The following is a 22,867-nucleotide window of genomic DNA, read 5'->3' as shown; positions in this document are numbered from 1 at the left end:
GGGGATATTGTTATCGTCACATTACAGCTGCACAATTAAACATTTTTCATTTTACATTGTTCAGTCTGTTCCATGGTAATTCTTGTTGTGAGAAAAATGAATCTATATTCCTCCTTGGATGCAGCACCTCCAGACAAGTTTATTTGTGAAGGCGATGCTGATGCGCAGCAAGACCTTAAATTGATTACTGGAGAGCACCTGGAGCTTACCTGCCAGGTGTGTCGGCCTGATGTTCCTGTAAAATGGTTTCATGGTGGAAAGGAACTTCTGTCAGGAGATCGAGTTCAGCAGTAAGCAGATGGAAAATGGCGATGTCTGGTGATCAATAGTGCGGATATTGAGGACTCAGGTTCATATATTTGCCTCACGAATGATGACCAACTGGACTTCTGCGTCACCGTGTCTGGTAACATTTTTCTACAATTCAGATGTTTATATGTCGGGCTTATATCTGTTGTAATAAGTTACAAATATGACAGGTATGATTGGAGATATTTTATTTTCTATTGAAATGCAATATATTAGGATACTTAGTTTAGCCTGAATTGTTTTAAGGATTTTTCCTGCAATTCAGAACTCTATATTTTGATTGTGTCTTGCAGAGAGTCATCTTTTTGGGGGATTTCTTTATAATTTGTTTTAAAGAGTTTGTTGCAATTCTTTAATTGAAAAATGAATTTTATTTGACGATATCAAGTTTACCAACTAATTGCGACTTGGCTAACTGATACATTTACTTTCTTTTACATAAACCAAACAACAGATAAATTCACATTTTTATGAAACTCATTCATATATCATGTGATTACTGAGGTTTATTCCCTAATTAACAGGTTTTGTGCAACACTAAATTTAAAAAGGGTATGTCCATAAGAATGCAAATAAAGTCTTCGATGAAAAGACCATTTGGCCCATTGACAGGTTTTGCGCAACACTTTTAAGGCTGAAACTGGAAGTTAAACGCTAACAATGATTGTTAAGGAAGCATAGCAATATTGTATATCCAAGGAAATCCACATTGAAATCTCAGATTGAAAACCAATTTGGCCCATTATAATAATTTGTCCAAAAATTTTCACTGGAAAGACCTTTTTTCTCTTTACAGGTTCTAAGGCTTGTAATAAAGCTGCCACATACGCATCTCATACACATGAACACACAGAGGAATACACGAGACACAACACAAGACTGTAATATGAGACAAAAATGGCCACTGAGCTTGAGGGAAGTGTCGTCACTTCCCAGGTTACTCTGGGTACCAGTGATGTCACAACAATGGCGCAACCTTTCGCACCACACCCGCAGAGCATTGCTAAGGAGGAATTTCCTCCTCTTCATGGATGCCAACCTATCAATGTTTGCCCCATGCTCGTATCCCTTCTAATGTATGCTAAACATCAAGCAACGAAGCAGCACATACCATTTTTCAAGTCTTTGGTATGACTCGGTCAGAGTTTGACCCACCGACCTCCCGGACTCAGGGCAAAAGTCATAACCATTACAACACCGACCATTCTTATACATTTGAGAATAAACTATATTGGAGTCCTTCCAAATTTTCCAATATCTGAGTCAAGCTAAAACTCGTGACAAGTTTTCTATTTTAGGGCCTTTTATTTTCTCTGTTTTGGCCTTGAACTTATTACGCAGCTATGTTTAGTTGGTTAAAGGTGCAGTGGCTGTCTTTTTTTATGCCGGTGACGAAGTCGCCGGAGGCATGATGTTTTCAGGTTGTCCGTCCGGCAGTCCGTCCGTCCGTCCGTCCGTCCGTCCGTCCATCCGTGATAGGTTTTCGTTACCATGACAACTTGAGAACGGCTGAAGGGATCTTAGTCAAACTTGGTGCAGGTATGTATAATGAGGTAAAGATGAACTGATTCGATTTTGAGGGTAATGAGGTCAAAGGCCAAAGGTCAGAGGTCATGTTAGGTAAAATTCCTGTTCCCGCGATAATTTGTGAACCAGTGATGCCATTCTGACCAAATTTGGTACAGTTATGTAGAATGATGTAAAGATTAACTGATTAGATTTTGGTGTCAAGAGGTCAAAGTCCGTAATAGGTCTATAACTTGAGAACGGCTAAAGTGATCTATTTCAAACTTGGTGCAGGTATGTATAATGATGTAAAGATTAAATGATTAGATTTTGGTATCCCTCGGTCAAAGGCCAAAGGTCATGTCAGGTAAAAATGTGATAACTTGTGAACAGCTGAAGGGGTTTAAATTAAAACTTGGTACAGGTATGTATAATGATGTAAGCAACATGAGCTGATTAAATTTTGGGGTCAAGAGGTAAAAGGTCAGAGGTCATGTCAGGTAGAAATGTGATAACTTGAGAACAGCTGAATGGATTTAAATCAAAGTTGGTATAAGTATTGTAATGATGTTTTAATGTGGGCGGAGGCATATCAGTCGACGTCGTGACGTAGAAGAGTGCCGTTCTCGTCTTTTATAACCTGCATTGCTTTAAATCAATGTTTGGTAGCTTCCAGGAAAAATGTGTGACGCACTCCCTTATTTTCTATGACCGCAGCCCCTCCAGAGAAGTTCGTGCATGAAGTGGATGCCCAGCAAGACATAATAAGTGTTCTCACTGGGGAGCACCTGGAGCTTAGTTGCCAGGTGTGCCGGCCTGAAATTCCTGTGAAATGGTTTCATGCTGGGAAGCAACTGCTACCTGGTGAGCAAGTTGAGCAACAAGCAGATGACAACTGGCGGCGCCTGATCATCACTGATGTGAAATGCGGAGACGCTGGCTCATACTGCTGTCTCACTCAACATGACCAATTCGACTTTTCAGTCACTGTTTCTGGTAAGCCTCACATTGCTAAATGGCAATGTGGTGCAAATGATAATTTAAGTGAACAAGTATTGTGAAGGAAAGCGTAAATCAGAATAAAAAGATTAATTACTCAGAATGGTAAGAAAGTTGAGCCTCCTACCATTTCTGATTCCTAACCGAAACCTTAGTTTCAAAGTACAATTTATTTTATACATATCTTTCTCATCAAACGGAAGATCTTCAGAAACGGTATTCATAAAATTTATGTTAATAAAAGAACAACACTGATATTAAATTACAAACACGTGGATGATAAACCCTTTGCTGTTTCAAACTCTTCACAGAGTCCCTCCACAGCTGTAAAGACATTTACACATTGTAAACAGAAGAGAATCCCAATGTCACACACCCCCTCAGCTGCCACCGTGAAAGGCTACGCACGAGCTTATCTTGTGTAGCCTGTCACGGTTGCTTTATTCATCTTTCTACAGCATGAAGAGCATGGGAGGAGTCAATTTATTTATTTAATCCCAGCCACCTGGGGTAATTGATTATGTGAGAGCTGATTGGTTATTCCCTCCATTGACATGCGAGATATGTGGGTGAGTCTTTGTTTTTCATTTATATGTTGACCGCTTGATGTTTGCACGTGGTTCATGCTTTGGAGCCTCGATGGCACGCGTTTCTGTCTGTGCTGTTGCTGATGATTTGTCAATAAGTGATGAAACTGGTCCAGCAGCTGAAGGGATGTGTAGCATTGCGTTTCTCTTGCGTGTACTATGTATAAATGTCCTTAGAGCTGTAGAGGGACTTTGGGAATAGTTTGAAACGGCAAAGGGCTTACCATGTGTAGCCTTTTATGCTTGCATTTATGCAGCTTTCTTAAGCTAGAGGAGCATGGGAGGAGTTGATATATATATATTGTTGCGGATCTCGGTTTCGGCACTCCCCTTACCGAGGGGGGTTTAATCCCCTCGTCTATCACACTGGCCGTCCGAGTCCTGGAGCTATGACGTCACTTCCGGTCAGTGCTGAATAGGGTAGTAGGCCAATTATTCCTATGACCTAATTACCAGCGCCTTCCGGTAAGCGAGGAAATGAGCCCCGCCCGAGCCGCGGCTGTAATGGACACGCCGAGCGAAGCGAGCCATGACTCAGGTCGTTAACAAAAGGACTAAACCCGACTATAGCGGTTGGCCAAATCGCGCCACAGGTACTCAATTGGAGACAGGACAAAAGCGATCGGGGGAAGAAGAAACCAAAGTAAAGGAATAACAGGTATTTATTAATTATGCACATGAAATGAAGAGGAAGCAAAAGAAGGGCATTTACAAGGAGAAGAAGAAGCAGGTACACAGGGCAGCCTTAAAACAGTCTTATATTATAACCCCAGACAAAACAAACAGACTCACACGAACAGGGAATGGCAGGAAGGAAGAGTAGGTCCAGGCCGATGGCAGGGCAGGAAGGTCCGGGCAAATGCACAGCGTCGAGGTTGGCTCCAGGCCACGCTCCGGTCCACGCTCCGGGCTTTAGGCGAGACCCGGCGGCAGCTGCACGTATATTTTCACGCGGTAGGGGCTTTCCGAAGCAGTTTGTCAAAGAGCTCCGCGCAGCTTCGTCTAGCCCTGGGGTGGGGAACCTCCGGCCTCCGGGCCGTATACGGCCCGCGAGACCGTTTGATCCGGCCCGCGAGGCAATTCATCTATCTATAACCCAAATTTTTTTTTTTTTTTTTTTTTTTTGTATACAAGATCGAGGCTCGTGAAAGAGCGAACATTAATCACACAGAAAGACAAACCGACACATAAAACATATAACATCGGGAGCAGTAGACAAGATGGGGAGAGAGGGGGAAGGACACAAACACAACATTTCAACTTCCTCAAGTTCAAATCAACTTCCTCAAGCTTAACTGTGATAAATCTGAAATAATCATCATTGGCCCAAAAACGCTCACAAAATCCACCCATAACTTTGCCCTCAACATCGACGGTATCCCAGTATCCACCTCCCCTCACATCCGGAATCTTGGCGTCATCTTTGACCAAACCCTTTCCTTCGACAAATACACTAAACAGATCACAAAGTCAGCCTTCTTTCACCTGAAAAACATTGCCCGTCGCCGCTCATCCCTCTCCTCCACGGCTGCAGAAACCCTCATCCACGCCTTCATCACCTCCCGTCTGGACTACTGCAATAGCCTCCTCTATGGTTCACCCTCAAAAATCACCAATAAACTCCAATACATTCAGAACTCCGCTGTCCGTCTACTCACCCATTCCCGGACCCGTGACCACATCACCCCCGTCCTTTACAAGCTTCACTGGCTCCCCATCCCCCAGAGAATCCAATACAAAATCCTCCTCTTGACATACAAAGCCCTCCATAACCTGGCCCCATCCTACCTGGCTGACCTCCTCTCCAGACACACTCCCACCCGCAACCTCCGCTCTGCTGGTACCAACCTCCTGACCCCCTCCATCCGGACCAAATTCAGATCCTGGGGGGACAGGGCCTTCTCCATCGCTGCTCCCACCCTCTGGAACTCACTACCTCACACCATCAGAGACTCCTCCTCACTCACCACATTCAAAACATCACTAAAGACCCACCTGTTCAACACTGCATTCAACATTCAACCCACAGCATTTAACCCCTGACTATCTCTTCTCCTTCTCCCTCCTTTTGCTTTAAATATATCCCTATTGATTCTTGTCTTTTTGCAATTGTTGTTTTCATGTATTGTTATGCATTATGTTTTCCACTCTGTCAAAGCGCCTTTGGGCTTCTGGAAAAGCGCTATACAAAATAAATGAATTATTATTATTATTATAACATTTGAGAGCAGGGACCGAGAGACATGGAGACATCGAGAGATCTGTGAGAGGGAAAGGGCTTTGGGGGGGGGGGGGGGGGGGGGTATGGGAAGGGGGGGGCATGGGAAGGGGGGTAGGAGAGGTATAAAACATATGGACACTGCCAGGACTTCCAGGAAAGAAGTTGGAATTTCAAACAAGGTGGATCTTGGGTGAATTAGCAGGGGTAGAAAAGATCAAGGTTTTGGATGGGGGAAGATAGATGGTGGTGAACAGCTGTTTTAAAAACCTGGAGGGAGGAGTGGGATTGAAGGGAGTGAGGGAGTTTGTTCCAGAGGCGGGGGAAAAGAGGAATGAAAGAGTGAAGGTGAGTAGACAGCCGAGATTTCGGCAGTTTAACCATCAGAGGGTTGCTGGCAGATCTTGTGCGACCTGTAGGAATATTTGGGGGACAGAGCACAGAGAGAGCTGGGGGTGCAAGGCCGGAGAGGAGTCGGAAGAAGACAGAAAGACCACCTACCTGCCTGCGGTGAGTGAGTGAAAGGCCCTCAGAGATAGCTTCATCGCGGGAGATTCCAATAATTCTGAAAGCTTTGGTTTCAACAGCGTGAAGCCGAGCTAGGTGTGAGGCAGGAGCACCGGCCCATAGGGGAGAACAGTATTCCATTGAGCTGCGGATGAAAGCCTTGTATGTGGTGAGGAGCTCAGGTGTGCCGAGGAAGGACTTCGCACGACGGAGGATGCCCAGTCGGCGACTGGCTTTGGAGGCCAGCTTGGAAATGTGGTTTTCCCAAGAAAGATCATGGCAGATAGTGAGACCCAAAAGCTTGAGCGACAGAACTTCTTGGAGAGGATTGTTGAGAAAGTAGATGGGAGGGTTGTCCAGTCGATCTTTTCGGAGAGACATAGTAAGAGTGTGAGATTTGTCCTCCCTTTGCTCGAGTTCTACAAACTGTATGTACGTGCTGAGGATTTTCCCATTCTGAGGAGACATGCACTGAAGTTTGCATCACTGTTTGGGACGACCTACAGCTGTGAGCAGTTCTTTTCAAAACTGACTCTTGCAAAGACTCGGTTTCGCTCAAGACTGACTGACCCAAACCTGCAAAACCAGCTGCGAGTAGCATCATCATCACTACCACCTGACACCAAACGCCTCGCCAAAGAGAAACAGTTCCAGCCATCGCATTAGGTGAGTCCGATATATGTATTCAATAATTTAGCATGGCCCTCGAAGGATGTTCTAAAAATCGAAATGGCCCTCGATAGGAAAAAGGTTCCCCACCCCTGGTCTAGCCAGACCCCACCAAGCGCCATCTCCAACTCAAGTCGACCCTGTAAAAAGGCTTGCGCTGGCGCTTATATTACGCCCTTCAAGATCAATGCGCGCTTCATAGAGCCACGCCCGTGATTGTATTTCATCAGCCCTGGTTGGCTGGTAAGGGCTCGCTGGCTCCACCTCTGATGGTGAGTTCACGTGCCACACCTTGTTCTTGTGTCCCGCCCCCTTTTTCCTCGGCTTGAGACCGCATGTTCAATGGCGGCTTGGGGCAAGCAATCAAATCAAGGCAAGGGGCAGCGAACGCTGCCCTACTGCTACTGCACTTTGAAGAGCGGGAGACATGATTGGGGAAATTGAAAGGGGCCTATCTTATTTGATTAATGCAACGCAGATTCAACTATTGGGAACAGATCCTTAAATGAAACACATAATAATGAAATAACTACAGAGAGGTCCTATGGTACTCTACGTGTTGTACATGGACTAACTAGGGTGCGATCTTTAATAAAGCCAAATAATGGGGATATTTACAGGGGATGATTTATAAGGGAACATTTACTAAAATTTACAAAGTGAAGGTTCTAAAAACCGTAACAATATATACATATATATGTTGTTATGTTTGTATGGGGTAGGCAGTGACTACCTTAGAACCAGGTAGATTTGTATAGATTTGTGTGCTCCGATTGTTGTGAGGAAGAAGAACCAACATAAGTAGGGATCCGGTAGACCGTGTGTTCGGATTAAGGTGTATCTCTGTCCCCATTACCAGGAGTGGGGTATGTTAACTAGCACAGGGATTATGGGTAAATTATCCCTTGTATGTCGATACCTCTGTAATTTATTCCTTTGTTCCTTTTGACAATACACCACAAATAAAGCTAGAATCGCACATTTGATGGCACTAATTAAAAAGCCTACCAGGAGCAGGACATCGAGCGCTATGGCTATTAACACCAACTTGGATAGCAACATCGAAGCAGGCAGGTCCGTGGGGGCATGCCCAGAAGGGCAGTGAGTGGTCAGGGTTTTGATTGACGGGAAGGACTGGTAGGAAGCAACTCGCTGATTGGCGAAGCATGACCGATGACGTCAGAGCATCGTGCACAAAGTAGTTGGAGCAGCGGACATTTTCCCTTCTCGTTTTGGATGCCTTAACGGACAGTCGTATTTGTTTATCTCTTTTGCGTCCCTTCTCGTGCTGGAGATGACAGCAAATGGTTGCAATTCTCTCTTGCGCATTCTCGCCCTGAACCTTGTATGAACTGTGGCATTGTGCTCTCGGCTCAAGGAAGCGATTGGACCAGCCATCTCCCTATATCTTGCTGGTGGACATGCAGAGGCAAAACCGCAGTTCGGGAACTGCAGTTTTCCGTGCGTAGGACGGGTGGACGAGCACGGTGTGGAGGAGTGGTTTGCACGCCTGCTGTTCGCTTCGTGCTGAGGCCTACTTCGCACCAGTGGGCGCGGCCTCATAAGACGAGGGCGGACTGAGGCCTACTCGCACCAACGGATGAGCGGACTTCCTGCCAAGAACGAAGCCGCGTCCAGACTGCGCGCCGGGGCCTGGAAGAGCTCAGACGAGACGAACCAGTCGAGTCGAGCGAAGTGCACCAATAACCACACACAGTTATTTTATATAATGTTCATTATTTTACCCTTCGTCGGTGTGCATGTCTGTTGTGGGGACGTCCCAATTTAGGAATTTAGTTTATCGTGCATTTTCTTTGTACCGGCATTTAATTAAATTTTAAATAAACCTGTTATTTTTGTACATTTTAAATCCGTTTGAGTTTGTTTATTGAAGGGTTTGGAGACTACCAGTGGGATCGACAAGGTAAGGCTCCCTCTTGCGTATTATCTGACGTTTGAACTGAACGCTTCGGAGTTAAAGCTCGCTTGGCCTTCCATGCTACCCTAAAGTGTTCACCAAGGGTAGTCACGCAACTATATATATATATATGTATATATATATATATATATATATATATATATATATATATATATATATATATATATATATATATATATATATATATATATTCGTGCAACGTCTGTCCTGTCCTGTGTTGTGTTGTCACTGAACTACTTTCTCAAACGTTTGTGAAATCGTACCAAACTTCTGGAATGCACATATCTCTCCCGTCGGTATGTCCTAAGGGTATTTGTTTTTGAAAAATGTTCCACAATTATTTTTTTTTGGGGGGGAAATTTTTTGGGAATTTTTTTTTTTTTCAACTTCAATTGTTTATAAAATGTGATATCACGTATATTACAAATCCATTTGTGCAAAATAATTGTTTGAATTATGACTGGTTTAAACCATGACAAAACGGCAACTCGGGTACAGTCATTTATCTATATATCTACACATCTGGGCAGTGTCTGTGTTCTCACTTAACGACTCCCTCAAACTTTTCCGTGGTTGTGAAGTGTTTTTAATAGCGTTGTGGTGGTTTTGAATCACGTGGTGGTGAGGTATTTTGAATTATGTGGTGGTGAGGTGTTTTTAAATGATGTGGTGGTGAGGTGTTTTTAAATCACATGGTGGTGAGGTGTTTTGAATTAATTGGTGGTGAGGTATTTATAATTACGTGGTGGTGAGGTGTTTTTAACTATGTGGTGGTGAGGTGTTTAGAATTAGTTGGTGATGAGGTGTTTTAAATTATGTGGTGGTGAGGTGTTTTGAATTACTTGGTGGTGAGGTGTTTTTAAATGACGTGGTGGTGAGGTGTTTTTAATTTTGTGGCCGTGAGGTGTTTTTATTACGTGTTTTATGGCTGTGCGGTGTTTTTATTACGTGTTTTATGGCTGTGAGGTGTTTTTATTACGTGTTTTATGGCTGTGAGGTGTTTTTACTTTCGTGGTGGTGAGGTGTTTTTATTACGTGTTTTATGGCTGTGAGGTGTTTTTATTACATGTTTTATGGCTGTGAGGTGTTTTTAATTTCGTGGTGGTGAGGTGTTTTTATTACGTGTTTTATGGCTGTGAAGTGTTTTTATTACGTGTTTTAAGGCTGTGAGGTGTTTTAATTTTGTGGTGGTGAGGTGTTTTTATTACATGTTTTATGGCTGTGAGGTGTTTTTATTTTCGTGGTGGTGAGGTGTTTTTATTACGTGTTTTATGGCTGTGAGGTGTTTTTATTATGTGTTTTATGGCTGTGAGGTGTTTTTATTTTCGTGGTGGTGAGGTGTTTTTATTTCGTGTTTTATGGCTGTGAGGTGTTTTTATTATGTGTTTTATGGCTGTGAGGTGTTTTATTATGTGTTTTATGGCTGTGAGGTGTTTTTATTACATGTTTTATGGCTGTGAGGTGTTTTTATTTTCGTGGTGGTGAGGTGTTTTTATTTCGTGTTTTATGGCTGTGAGGTGTTTTTATTACGTGTTTTATGGCTGTGAGGTGTTTTTATTACGTGTTTTATGGCTGTGAGGTGTTTTTAATTTTGTGGTGGTGAGGCATTTTTATTACGTTTTTTATGGCTGTGAGGTGTTTTTATTACGTGTTTTATGGCTGCGAGGTGTTTTTAATTTTGTGGTGGTGAGGCATTTTTATTACGTTTTTTATGGCTGTGAGGTGTTTTTAATTTTGTGGTGGTGAGGTGTTTTTATTACGTGTTTTATGGCTGTGAGGTGTTTTTATTACGTGTTTTATGGCTGTGAGGTGTTTTTAATTTTGTGGTGGTGAGGTGTTTTTATTACGTGTTTTATGGCTGTGAGGTGTTTTTATTACGTGTTTGATGGCTGTGAGGTGTTTTCAATTTCGTGGTGGTGAGGTGTTTTTAATTTCGTGGTGGTGAGGTGTTTTTATAACGTGGTTTATGGCTGTGAGGTGTTTTAAATTATTGGTGATGAGGTGTTTTGAATTACTTGGTGGTGAGGTATTTTGAATTATGTGGTGGTGAGTTGTTTTGAATTATGTGGTATTGAGGTGTTTTGAATTACTTGGTGGTGAGGTGTATTGAATTACGTGGTGGTGAGGTGTAATCGTCCCAAACTTCAGTCTGCACCTACCCGTCCCCTATGTATGTGCGGAGGGGTTCTTTCTTGAAAAAAAAAACATTCAACCTAAATCTTCAACCTAAATTGCCTATAAAAATGTAATATCACAAACACAACAAATACATTTGTGCAAAGTAATTGTTTGTATTAATATTATGATTGGTGAAAATCATGACAACACAGCACCTCAGGTACAGTCATTAGCCTCAGTTAAAATAAGCCCGTTCCTCGGTATCGACGCGAGCCGAGCTAGTATATATATATATATATATATATATATATATATATATATATATATATATATATATATATATATATATATATATATATATATATATATATATATATATATATATATATATATATGATATATATATATATATATATATATATATATATATATATATATATATATATATATATATATATATGTATATATATATATATATATATATATATATATATATATATATATATATATATATATATATATATATATATATATATACAGTATATATATATATATATATATATATACAGACTTGGCATTTAACATGGAATATTTTTTTTTTCTTGACTTGGGTTTACTTTCTGAACTCAGTATATCAATCTGGTGAGTTTCTTTTACCCTTCGGTGATGTCTTTGTTGAAAGAACCATGTCACTGATTGTCTTTCGCAGCAAGAAGTCAATAACAGGATTATATCACAGGTGGCATGACAAAATGTAAGGACAGGTACATTTGACGATTGGCTTCACAATCGGGTATATAAGGGTAGTTGCGTTCTGTATTAGTGGAAAATAACTGCTGCCCGTCTACAAAAGTTATTGCCGCTTCCTCTGGAGATGGTCCGTCAACTTGACAATGCTGTTTGTCATGGAGTGGTGGCTTTATGAAATTCTGGCATGAAACAGCGTGCTATTGCTCGGCAGTATGGCATCACTCAAGGTCAGGTGTCAAAGATCCTGAAACGAAATGCTCAGAGGGGTGTCCCTACTCCAATACCGAGGCCAGGACGTCCACGCAGAACCACAAGGAGAGATGATCGCCAGCTGCACCGGTTAGTCTGCAATGGCCGTACCAAGTCAGCTAATCGGCTTAGGGCTGAGTGGCAGCAACTGACAAATGTGCCTGTATCCAGAAGGCCAGTCAACCAACGACTGGTTCAAGCAGGCTATCGTGCTAGGCGTCCCCTGAGAAAGCCACGCCTGAACAGACAACACAGCCAGCGCCGATTGCAATGGGCCAGAGAGCACCGTCAATGGCAGCCAGGACACAGGAATCACGTGACCTTCAGTGATGAGTCTAGATTTCTGGTCTATCATCAAGATGGCTGCGTCCGTGTGTGCAGACAAGTGCATGAAGCCCACAACGAAGATTGTATAGTGCCAAGAGTCCAAGCTGAAGGTGGTGGGGTGACCGTTTGGGCTGCTTTTCATGCAAGAGGCAAAACTGACCTGGTTGTTTTGAATGGAAACCTGAACCAGTTCAAGTACAGGGTCATTCTGGAAGAAACATTGCTTCCATTTTCTCGTGCAGCCTTTCGAGGAAACTTTGTCTTCCAAGATGACAATGCACGGCCTCATCGTGCTTGCATGATCCAACACTTTCTTGCTGACCATGGTGTGGAGTATATGGAGTGGCCTGCCAAGTCCCCGGATATGAATCCGATGGAGAACTTGTGGGCAGATTTAACGCGTCAAATCGACAACTTGGACCAGCAGCCGACCTCTGTGCGTGAATTGCAGCAGACTATTGTCACTGCATGGCAAGCGATTCCTGTCCAAACCTTGGCAAATCTCGTGAACAGCATGCCTCGACGTGTACGTGCTCTCCTGAATGCTCGTGGGGGTTACACGAAGTACTGAACTGTAATTTTACTGTCCGTAATCCCAGTCATAATTTAACTTTTGTTTTTGTTAAAAAACAAGTACAAAAAGTTTTAATTAAAACAAAAGCCGCATCGATGTTACACAATGCCTAAATGCAGCTGTGCCTATAACGTCGATGTTATAGGCACAGGACATTCCTATTGATTCGGTTACTTGATGTTATTTTTGTGCAAAGTGAAAATATATCTCGGCAATTTCCCGTGTGTGGCGACGAATTTTTAATATATCTCGGCATTTTCCCGTCTGTTATTTCAGGCGGTGTATGACTGACCATGCCGCGATTTAAAAAAAAAATATCTAGGCAATTTCCCGTGTGTGGCGACACGTGAACGAAGCTATGCTCCTCTCTCCACATTATTGTGATGACGTATAAATTAAATATTTCATCGTGACGATTGTCATCAAATGGACGAATTTTTAATATATCTCGGCATTTTCCCGTCTGTTATTTCAGGCGGTGTATGACTGACCATGCCGCGATTTTAAATATATTGTTGCGGATATGGGATTTGGCCTCCATCCATATCCGCTTGTAAATATTCCCCTATTTCCCCAATACTCCCCAACTATCCCCAATCCCCCATTCCCTAGTCCCATTGTCTGTAAACAACACTCTGTAGAGCCGACCTTCCCCTATTTCCCCCCTTAAATGTCGCATCCAGGTCCACCGCATCTCACGTAGACAACTATAGGACATCTTGCTAGTTATTCTTAGTCTATGTCAGTTAAGGACTCGTTTCCATTAATTCTGACTCTTCGTTGCACCAGAATGTGATTATGTGGCACCTGTTAGGAAGTTTAGGACCTCCCAATACCTCCCCGCATCTCTTCCTCATGGAACTGAAACAGCAACACCAACGACAACAACAGCGGGGGCGGCGCGGCAGCGGCGCGGGGAGTGCGCATCCTCACTCCGGCTTGGTTAGCCGCCATTGACCACGTGCTCCGACGGGGTTACCACACAGGGGCTGACTGTCAGCTCCTCGTCAAGGGCGGAGCCCGGTAACCCCCCCCCCCGCACCCAATAAGAAGCGGCGGACCGATTCCATCTGGGGCGGAGCTAACGAGCCGAGGGCGTGTCACTCCCCGCTGGATATACGCAGCGACTTACCGGAGGTGATGTCAGATGCGGCTCAGCTACGACGACAAAAGGACGCCACCTCCTAGCGCTGAAGGATACCTCCCGCCTCTCTGGACCGGACCGGGTCGATTCTGCTCCTGAGCTCAAGGTGCACCTTGAGCTATCAACTGCCTGCCCTTACTTGCCATCGATCCCTGTGTGAGTCAGTCTTGTCCCGTTTGTCTGTTGTCTGTCGGGGCTAAGATAAGACCGTGTATAAGTGCCCACCTTTCTGTGCTGTCCCTCTTGTGCCGTGTAATCTAAACGTTCCGCATATCCAATATTATATCCTCCTCCGGAGGTCTTGAGAACTGTACCCCTGGTGTCGTGTCATTTATCCCAGCCGTTGTGTCCTTTTCCTCCATTGATATAGCATAGCGCGACTTAGTCAACGTTCGAGTATAATCGGGTAAACTGTGCAGACGCGGTCATACCAAACCGCTCGGTAAACCAACATCTAAAACCGCGTCTGTAACAATTGGTGTCGGGAAGTGGGATTCGATCCGGAGCGCGCTTCATGCGCTCAAAATTAGTAACGGCGAAATTTGATTTTGTTTTAAAATAATAAAAACCCGAATTTTGAAAGTCGCGCTATGGCAGACCAAGACGGCTGGGTTCCGGTAGAGGAGAGTGAGGCAGGGTCGATCCAGGACCAAATTGAGGGACATGAGGAGAGCGAAGCAGTGAGGGTAGCAGGGTCGCAAAATGGCGTCGTCGCGCACGAGGTTACGGGCGCGCAAAATGGCGCCTCGCACATTGCTGCGGCGGCCGCACCCGCTGCACAAGTGGGAGGGATGGCCCAAATGCAGGCCCTCATGGAGCAATTTATGGCGTAAATGCAGGCGTCCCTCAAACTGCAGAGTGAGCAAATTGAGGGACAAATGGGAGACCAAATTGGAGGTTTGAAAAACAGTATAGAGGCTCAGAGTGAGCAAATGGGGGTAATGAGGGACGAAGCGAGGGGTACCGGTGAGGGATTAGAAAAGAAATTTGAGGGATTAGACAATAAATTTGAGGGGTTAGACAATGGGATAGAAGGGGTGAAACATGGGTTAACGGGGGTAGAAAACAGAATGGCCGCTCAAGAGAATCAAATGGAAGGGATGCAAAAGGGGTTAGAGGGGTTAGAAAACAGAATGGAAGGCAAATTGAGGGACATGAGGGACCAAGCGGAAAGGGAAGTTAAACAAATGGGGCAGCAGATAGAGGGGGTCAGAATGGGGGTAGAAACTAAACTGGATGCTCACAGGGAGGAAATGGAGCAGATGAGGGTGGCATCTGGGCAGGAGATGCAAGTGATGGGAGAAGAGATCAGAAGAGGTGTGAGTGAGGAGGTCGGAGGAGTGCGCGAGGAGGTGAGGCACTGTAAGGAGCGCATGGAGAAGGAGGTGAGAAAGGGGACTGTAAAATTGCAAGGTGGTATAGAGGAGTTGACGCTAGGAGTAGAACAACTGACAGTGGGACAAAAGGAGTTGGGGGACCAGGTAAAGAAGAACACAGCGGTAATAGAGGGTTTAAAATCGACACAGAAGGAGATGAAAAAGGACGTAGGGGTAATTAAAAAAGAGTGTCAGACGGTACATGAGGACCTGACGAGGAAAATGGACAAGGTGGTAGAGGTGATGGAGGTTAAAGAGCGGGAGGTGCGGGAGCACATAGAAAAAAATAAAGTGGAGTTAGAGGAAGAACTTAAAGGGGCGCACGAGGAGATGAAGGAGGTGAAGCAGAAATTAGAAGAAGTGGAAGAAGGGGTGAGCGAAATTAAGAAGCGACGGAGAGAGGATAAGAAAGAGATAAAAGAGGAAGTAAAAGAATTGGTCCAAAGTCTGTGTTCGGATCGTGATGATGTGCTCATTAACCGGATGAGGGATTCGCAGGTGATGGAGGAGAAGCGAAGAGAAAGAGGACCCGGTGTAAGTGGTGACCAATATGGTCGTGCGTATGATGCGCCAGGTGATTTAATAAGCTTGGGGGTCGAGATAGACCCGGATGTTCGTGAGAGGCCAAGAGTGAGGTGTATGGCTGGTCCGGAGGGTATGGAACGAGAGGTGAGAGGTGTGGGTGAGCAAGGTTGTGGTGGTATGGAATGGGTAGCGGGTTGCGGAAGTGTGACCCATGCATCGACACCAACAGGGGTAGTTGTTAGAGGGACAGGGGAGGCACGAGAGCCCCTTGGGGGTAATGTACTGTGGGGGCCCGGCCGGTTCGGCCCCGTGCTGACCCCGCAAGGGGCGACGCACGGGGTCCGGCAGGCGGGCAACGACTCACATACGAGGTGGTCCCACAAGGTTCCACTTGCGCCGTATGACGGTGGGTAAGGGTGGCATCCCTGCCACCCTTCCCATGGTGGGGCAAATGCGCAATAGTTTATGGGGTTGATGGCAGTGAAAACTAGCCCGGGTGGGTTAGGATATATCGTGTGTAGGGATCTAGCGAAGATGACATTAGGTGACGTTAAGGTTTAGATAGTGACTGATACCTGTAGTGGGGACGCAGGTAGTTTAGTGTGGATGATAATGACGAGGGAGAGCAATAGTTTAAAGGGACGACGGGGAAGCGCAAGTTTCAGAGGGGAGTAGTTAGCTGAGATGATGCTGTGTGAGAACTGGACAGGTGTGTGGAGCAGCGTATGAGTGGTGAGTGTTGTGGATCAGCGCGAATGCGCTTGGGGAGAGAAGGGTGCAGGCGGCACCAAGTATGAGAGTACAGGTGTGCAAGTACAGGTGTGTGGAATACATGGAGTAAGTGGTACGGAGTGGTGTGCATGGTGCGAAGGTGTGAATGGGGGAAGAGTGGACCCCCATCACGAATACCCGGGGCGGGTAGTGTAAGTGTTAGGTAGAGGGTATAGGTAAATTGCGGTTGGATATTGGCATCTGTGGTGCGGGTGACAGAATGGTAATTGGATGGGTGCATTAGTGTTGTGGAAATGGCTGGGCGTGTAGCCTGTTAGTGTGTGTAGTTGGTTTGGGCACTCCACCACTGTGAGGATGTCGGCCAGGTGAGGCCGCAGGTGGGCTCTGGGAGCCGGTAGTCGTGGATGGGGCCCGAGGATCCAGAGGACGGACCCGGGTAGCCCAGTGCCAGAGAGGGCACCGAGTGGGGAGAGCGCCAGAGGGCCTTCCCCAGGTAGATAGGTTAGGTGAGGAGCTAGGTAAGCTCGGGTGGCAACTACAGTGGTGGAGGTGTGCAGGTGGGTAGACCTGCTGGGAGAGCTACACGCCACAGCCCAGAAATTGTGCGAGGGCACCGGGAGATGAATCGGGGGAGTGAGACCCCAAATTGAGGGGCACCACAGTTTGGTCAATGGGAATTGGTTTTTAGAACCCAGAATGTAAGTGGCCAATGGATTGGCAGGGAAGACCCCGGGTAATGTAAAGTTGTTAAAGTCATTTCGGAAATAGTTAGGATTGATGAACCTGTCGCACCATACGCAGCCACTTACCTGAGGTGATAATGATGACTCCACACCTGTGTTTCTTTGTTGTGTTGCAGGAAATGAGAATTGCTGTTGGATTTGTGAGACGCATCACGACGTGGATGAGACATTGGGGTGATTCCATCTCTCCCTCCTTAGGAGGGACTGATGATGAATTGGTGATGGCAAATTTTGATGTTGAGTTGGAGATGGCAAATTGTGATGAGAGTTGGAAATGGCAAATTTGATTGGATAGGAGGGAGAGAAGACGAATTTGGTTTATGGGAGGAACGGGGAAGACAGTAGGGACGTTTGTTGATTTGTAAAGTAGATGTTTATGGGTAGTGTTGTGTTTTGTGGATACAGTAAGGGGTAAGGGAGGGGCAATGTAGGTTACCTGGTGGGGGGGGGGGGGGGGTGTACGGTAGGAACGTACCTGTCTCACCTGGTTCCCATGTGCCCCCAGTGTGCATCACCTGGTATTGCGTGCACTTTTGCGCCCTTACCACCTTACTCACTTGTCTTCTTCTTTTGTCTCCCACCTCCGAGGATCTGGCTTTGGGGCAGAGAGAGAGGAGAGAGAGGTGCTGGCTCTGCAGTTGTGGGCCTGCACTTTCGCTGCTTGCTGCCGGGATCGATATACCATATGGACCGCAATTTTTGTGGCCGCCCACCATGGACCGCAGTCTTTTGCGGCCAAGCACCACCCATTGATGGACCTATGGGTCAACGTGGCACCTATGCCATACACGTGAACCACTTTTAGTTGGCCCCCCTGACGGCCACAATATAGAAATGGATGCGGTTGGCGCCTTTCTTTATTTTTGAAAGAAGCAAGAAGGCAAGACCAGCGGCAGAACATCGGCCGGCTGCGACACCACCGGTTATTATTGAACACTGTATTGGTGCACCGGATGGTGCTGACTGTGAATGATGGGGTGGTGCTTTTGGGTGCTTGAATGGGGTGCTCTGCACATTATTAAAGGCCGTAAGGCCACAGGGCACTCGTGGGTTGGTGTATCGATGCTGGCATGCGTGCTCTCTCTATGCATAACATCTGCATGTGTTCCTCCAAAAACAGGTCCTGGATCGTAGTGTAAATATCAGCGTAGTCACGTGTAAATAATGCTCCCTACCGGCTGTATGTTTAGTTTGAGGATTCTTTCTGCGATTCGGTTATCCTGTGGGTGTGTTTCTGTGAGGAGAAGGGTGCAACGTCGCAGGGGGACATATTTACTCATTTGTGAACATCTGTAAAACTGTCGCACTCAGGGTTGAGTTAATAGTAGAGGGAACTACATCTGAGTGCCACACTAACGTAGGTAAAGATTTATCGGGTCGGGAAGCCCCGAGGTAGAGAAGGGTGCAATGTTGCGGATATGGGATTTGGCCTCCATCCATATCCGCTTGTAAATATTCCCCTATTTCCCCAATACTCCCCAACTATCCCCAATCCCCCATTCCCTAGTCCCATTGTCTGTAAACAACACTCTGTAGAGCCGACCTTCCCCTATTTCCCCCCTTAAATGTCGCATCCAGGTCCACCGCATCTCACGTAGACAACTATAGGACATCTTGCTAGTTATTCTTAGTCTATGTCAGTTAAGGACTCGTTTCCATTAATTCTGACTCTTCGTTGCACCAGAATGTGATTATATGGCACCTGTTAGGAAGTTTAGGACCTCCCAATACCTCCCCGCATCTCTTCCTCATGGAACTGAAACAGCAACACCAACGACAACAACAGCGGGGGCGGCGCGGCAGCGGCGCGGGGAGTGCGCGTCCTCACTCCGGCTTGGTTAGCCGCCATTGACCACGTGCTCCGACGGGGTTACCACACAGGGGCTGACTGTCAGCTCCTCGTCAAGGGCGGAGCCCGGTAACCCCCCCCCCCGCACCCAATAAGAAGCGGCGGACCGATTCCATCTGGGGCGGAGCTAACGAGCCGAGGGCGTGTCACTCCCCGCTGGATATACGCAGCGACTTACCGGAGGTGACGTCAGATGCGGCTCAGCTACGACGACAAGAGGACGCCACCTCCTAGCGCTGAAGGATACCTCCCGCCTCTCTGGACCGGACCGGGTCGATTCTGCTCCTGAGCTCAAGGTGCACCTTGAGCTATCAACTGCCTGCCCTTACTTGCCATCGATCCCTGTGTGAGTCAGTCTTGTCCCGTTTGTCTGTTGTCTGTCGGGGCTAAGATAAGACCGTGTATAAGTGCCCACCTTTCTGTGCTGTCCCTCTTGTGCCGTGTAATCTAAACGTTCCGCATATCCAATATTATATCCTCCTCCGGAGGTCTTGAGAACTGTACCCCTGGTGTCGTGTCATTTATCCCAGCCGTTGTGTCCTTTTCCTCCATTGATTTAGCATAGCACGACTTAGTCAACGTTCGAGTATAATCGGGTAAACTGTGCAGACGCGGTCATACCAAACCGCTCGGTAAACCAACATCTAAAACCGCGTCTGTAACAATATATATCTCGGCAATTTCCCGTATGTGGCGACATGTGAACGAAGTTATGCTCCTCTCTCCACATTATTGTGACGACGTATAAATTAAATATTTAATCGTGATGATTGTCATCAAATGGACGAATTTTTAATATATCTCGGCATTTTCCCGTCTGTTATTTCGGGCGGTGTATGACTGACCATGCCGCGATTTAAACAAAATATATATATCTCGGCATTTTCCCGTCTGTTATTTCGGGCGGTGTATGACTGACCATGCCGCGATCTAAAAAATATATATCTCAATGGACTTGAAGTTACAGGCCTTTGAGAATTCATTTCGTTCTATAAAGGGCAACTTCCATCGGATTTTCTTCCCGTTTTTTTTCAATCGAGTCTAAAACTATGTTAGCGACTGAAAAATGAAATGATATATCGAATTTGATTTGAAATAAAACTGTGTGAGAGAGGAAGACACCACGGGCCTACAAAACAGGCCTCAAAGCTATGCGAGTTAATAAAATGGTGGATATTTGTTTATATGAAGCCTCTCCCACAATGGGTGGAGCTATGGTTCCCAGAATGGGTGGAGCTTTGAGGTTTTGTCTTCCCTGCAAGAACAAGAACAAGAAGAACAACAACAACAACAGCAGAGGGCACTCTATTAGCAGCGTCTGCGACGCGGCTAAAAATTTGGCTAATGTGCCAAATAAAGAGATACTTCTGGAAAACGTCCAGAAGTTTAACACAGTACTGTCCGTGAATTGAGTTCGATATCAGTTTACATCACTTTCAAGGATCAATTTATTTGCTTCTAAATGTCAAATGTGGTTTTTGTTTCTTTTAAAGGTCACATTAACAAAATCTAGAATAATTTCAACATAATTCCAATGAACTTTTGGTTCTAAGTCATCTTGAAAAGTAAGTTCACCCCCGCAAAAAAAATATTCCATATTAAATGCCAAGTCTGTATATATACATATATGCTTAGCATTTATAATGATGCTCTGTTATATGCACCAACACTCTGTTATGAGTATGAAAATTAAGATGAAAAATAAAATAATTTTCAGGTTCACTATCATGCTTTCCTTTTTTGGCTTACAAAAGCAGTTTTCTTTTTTGGCTTACAATATCAAAAGCAGTTTTCAAAGTAGCAGAAGCTAAAGCCCCCAAAATTTTTTTGTGACGAAGTACTTGTGAAAATGAAAGACAGTGGAGACAATTTTCACAACTATTACAATCCAATGTGTGACAGTTGCCAGTGCCTCAGAGACTTGACACCCATTTATATTTTACATTATAATTACCTAAATCGTTTTTATCCCACCCTTTTTTTCTTTTACCCTTTCACAGAACCACCTCAGGTGGAGTTCCTTATACCACTGCACGACATCACGGTACAGGAAGGTGAACAAGTGACATTGAGCTGCACCTTGTCACAACTGGATGCTAATGTGTGCTGGCTATACGCTGGGAATCCCATCAACTGTGACAGCCGAGTGGACATCGCCTGTTCTGGTCCTCAACATATGCTCACCATACATGAAACGACAGTGAACGACACTGGGGAGATTACAGTCATGTGTGATGGTGTAGATAGCCATGCATACCTCCGCATTGAAGGTACGGGGGACTAAAAAAAATTAGTGTTTACTGCCTACAGAGAATAGTTTGGAATGTCATATTCAAAATGAAGACACCACTAACCTGCGTAACTGTCGAGTAGGCAGGGCTCAGGTACGACATTACAACCACCAATTGTTTAAACCTGGGAGGTCTTGGTTGAAGAAGACTTGGTGTATGAAACGTCAGACATGAGCTTTGCCTGTATGCTGGACAGCCATATATAGATTGTGGTACCTTCATTTTAAACAAACGATTTGTTTACCTACAATTCAACTGTTTGCATTTGTCACAAATTACTTACAATTACAATTGTGGAAACAAGGAATTGTGCAAAAACAAACATCTTAACAGCCCACCCTTGAGTTGTCAACGGCCACACACACAATAATTATGTGATGTAGTGGCTTACCGAGTATTTTATGGTCTCGCTAATGGCAGAGGTGTACACGCAGTTATTGGGAACAGAAACCGAATAATATTGATCGATAAAGGAAAGAGAGCCAACATTACGGCTAAATTCATGCAAGTTGAATTTTGACGTCAGATTGGGAGAGTTGATAAATTGGATACTTGCATTGCTTTAGATTAGACTGTCTAGTAAGTATGTAGAGCTATAACTTCCGCAGAAGAAGGCAGGAATGATGCATCATTCCTGCCAATACTTTGCATTGGCAGGAATGATGATCTGGGTGGCAGTCAGGCAGTTCGTTCTTTGTGGATTATGCGGTTTATATATACTAGGACGTGCCCGTACGTACGTGCTTGCCCGTACGTGCTTGCCCGTACGTGCGTGCAAAAAAACAACTTTGAAACCACGTGGCAGTAACGACCACAGAACCCCCCCCCCCCCCCCTCTATTTACATGAAATGGTTTGGTCCATTCGCAAAGCCAGTAACGACCACAGAACCCCCCCCCCTCTATTTACATGAAATGGTTTGGTCCATTCGCAAAGGCAAAGCGAACGGCTTGCGAGTACGGTGACCATACCTTGGGAACCACTTGTCCGATTAATTTCAAACCTTGAAAAGGCACATCCTCGGGTCCCCAGCAATATACCTGGCAAGTTTAAAGTATATCGGACCCGTGGTTGTCGAGAAACAGCGGTCACAGACAAACATACACACAGAGATTAGTGGAATTATAGATAGATATATAATATATATATATATATATATATATATATATATATATATATATATATATATATATATATATATATATATATATATATATATATGTATATATATATATATATATATATATATATATGTGCCGGGACGAGGACTTAGAACTTGGGACTCAGAGAACTCAGAGGACTCAGGGTAAAGGAGCAACGGATATATTTATTAGAACTCGATTACACAAGCTTGCGGAGAAGCAAAATGTCGCAGAAGGCTCACATGGAATGACCAACACTACTACAAGATGCTCTGAAATAATTCAATTAGAACTTGCTTTATATAAGGAATATC

At 44.9% G+C, this 22,867-nt stretch overlaps 1 protein-coding gene across 1 annotated transcript in view; it reads left to right on the top strand.

Annotated features, from left to right (window-relative positions):
* The first annotated feature begins 289 nt into the window (after positions 1 to 289).
* LOC144893027 (obscurin-like protein 1) overlaps positions 290 to 22,867 on the top strand; it is a 73,382-nt gene continuing 50,804 nt past the window's right edge. Inside the window, exons 1-3 of the mRNA XM_078782524.1 lie at positions 290 to 406; positions 2,533 to 2,811; positions 21,122 to 21,391. Of these exons, the coding sequence (XP_078638650.1) occupies positions 21,298 to 21,391 (94 nt within the window). The 5' untranslated portion in view covers positions 290 to 406; positions 2,533 to 2,811; positions 21,122 to 21,297. The remainder of the gene's footprint in view (positions 407 to 2,532; positions 2,812 to 21,121; positions 21,392 to 22,867) is intronic.

Source organism: Myxine glutinosa, chromosome 7 (assembly GCF_964187855.1).
Source record: "Myxine glutinosa chromosome 7, kmMyxGlut1.1, whole genome shotgun sequence".
Taxonomy (NCBI): Eukaryota; Metazoa; Chordata; class Myxini; order Myxiniformes; family Myxinidae; genus Myxine; species Myxine glutinosa.
The sequence above is the reverse complement of the archived record's forward strand: the minus strand, read 5'-3'. Positions and strand labels throughout refer to the sequence as shown.